The sequence below is a fragment of the Apis dorsata genome, unplaced genomic scaffold (genome assembly GCF_000469605.1).
Source record: "Apis dorsata unplaced genomic scaffold, Apis dorsata 1.3 scaffold_285, whole genome shotgun sequence".
NCBI lineage: Eukaryota > Metazoa > Arthropoda > Insecta > Hymenoptera > Apidae > Apis > Apis dorsata.
Genome location: NW_006263560.1, coordinates 195,248 through 197,514, shown reverse-complemented (window position 1 = coordinate 197,514; position 2,267 = coordinate 195,248). Strand labels below are relative to the sequence as shown.

General features: G+C 27.4%; 1 protein-coding gene across 1 annotated transcript in view; it reads left to right on the top strand.

Annotated features, from left to right (window-relative positions):
- LOC102679586 overlaps positions 1–2,267 on the top strand; it is a 71,557-nt gene that overhangs the window by 63,152 nt on the left and 6,138 nt on the right. The window contains exon 3 of the mRNA XM_031511052.1: positions 1,558–1,691. Coding sequence (XP_031366912.1) covers positions 1,558–1,691 — 134 coding nt within the window. The remainder of the gene's footprint in view (positions 1–1,557; positions 1,692–2,267) is intronic.

Here is a 2,267-nt window from a genome sequence, read left to right as displayed (position 1 = left end):
AGATTAAAAGGAAAAAACGAATCAATTAATATTTTGTAAAAAAATATCATTTATGGAAAAATTCGATTCGATGAATTTTATATATATAATTATATATAATAAATATTAATATATAATTATAACGCCGATATTAATTTTAAAAAAATTTAATAATGATGCTATTTGAAAAAAATAAGTACTTACGATATATAAAAATTGTATAGAATAGATACTGTTAAGATTTTTAATCAATAAATAGAATAACGATGCAATAAAGTTAATCAGAAATCAATTTCTTTTAACTATATTATTTGGATATAAGTATAACAAGAACAGCAAATAGTAAGAGAAGGATGGAGATATGGTAAAAATATTGCAATCAACGCCATCTCTAGAGTGTCACAAATGAAACAAAATAGTAAAGCATAGCATATAATAAAAAAAGGACAGAAATAGAATAAGAATCGACCACTAGCGTCATCTCTTGAATAGTAAAAATATTTCTTCAAAATAAAATAAAGTAGAATTGATCATTAGCACCATCTTACGAGTACCAAAAATATATATTTCTAAAAATACTCGAAAGATGGCGCCAAAGACCGGTTTTACTCTATTTTTGTCCTTTTCCTCGTTTACTTCCTTTTCTATTTTTATTTCATTTGTGGCTCCAGAGATGGCGCCACCATTAATATTTTTACTATCTCTATCCTTTTCCTACTATTTACTTTTCTTGTCTATTCTTATTCTTGGCGCGTAATCATAGTTGAAATACGAGTCAATCGAATATATTTTCATTATTTCCGTTTTATTTCTCTTTTTGATTTTCTGTTTTGTATATATTTAAGAAATAAATCAATTACCTGTGTAAAGAAGCATGCAACTTGCTGTTCTTAGATAATATACGGCACAGCATTCGGCATCCAACTTCCGATTTGTCCAAAATAATGATGAAATGTAGTGATACTCGCGAATAAAACGCACAAAATTATCACACTCGCGAATAAACGTACTTTAAACACTCGTAAAAAAAGCACACGTATTTTAAACACAAAATTCACACGCAATTTTAAATTATTTTAATAATCGAATACGTGTAACTACGACTCGTCCTTACGGCACCACGGTCGAAGCGGAACTGATTCGTAACGTGCGACTTTTCCCCACTCGGTAACCGTAGCTTAGAGGGCAAAATCACAAACATACGTATCGATAAGTATTATTACTTTAACGATTTATTAATTTTAGCAATTAAAATATGGAATATTTAAATATTATGATATATATATAATATTTTTAATATTTTATTAATATATAAATAATAATATATTTAATAAATTTAATATATTTAATAAAATTTATTATATTAATTTCGGTTTATATATATATTATTATATATTTTAACTGCAAATTCGCGAAAAAAATAATAAATATAAAATAATTATACATTAAATTAACACGCAATGATTAATTAATCACGAAATAAAATAATAATTCGAGTTTGAATAAAATTAAAAATGCAAAAACAAGTGAAATCGATTTCCAGAAATTTTGATTAACTTTTTATACTTACTGTTGCAGGTTACCTCTTTACTTTTAGAAGGTGAACGCAGAAAACTTGCGGTCCTCCAGAGGGAACTGCAAGTTGCTCTTGAAGAAGGAGGAAGCGTAAAAGTTAAAGAAAAGCAACGGCAGGAATTGCTGCACGCCATATCGTAAGTAGAATCAGTACATGTTTTATCAAACGATGGTCAACTGCGAAGTCATACTCATTCTTATTTTTAATTCTGAAAGATACATATACGTATAATATTAATAATATTACAACTTGTAAAAATTTTTTATATTTAATACATGAAATATATTTTATTAAATATATTTCTGTGTCAAATCGATAATCATTTAATCATTTAGAAAGAAAATATGTATTAAATTTAAAATAGATACTATACTATTATCTCACACTACTATATAACGCTATAAAGCATTAAAAATTTGATAGACACGGCTGTTCATTTATTTCAAAGCTTCAATTAATTTTGGTGTCCTCGTGATCCCCATAGTGCTATTATAAGACTTATTAATGGCGACCACTGGTGATTCCCACGACAGTCAACAATCCTTCGTTTCATTTTGTACGCAATTAAACCTCTATAAATAAGAATTTCGTTATCAACGTAGTATCTCACAACACGAGAACCAAAAAAATATCAAATACATTTAATCCCTCTCGCAATCGGAATTCGCTTTTCTTACACGACGAGTGACGGAAAACGGAAGAAACAGAAAAA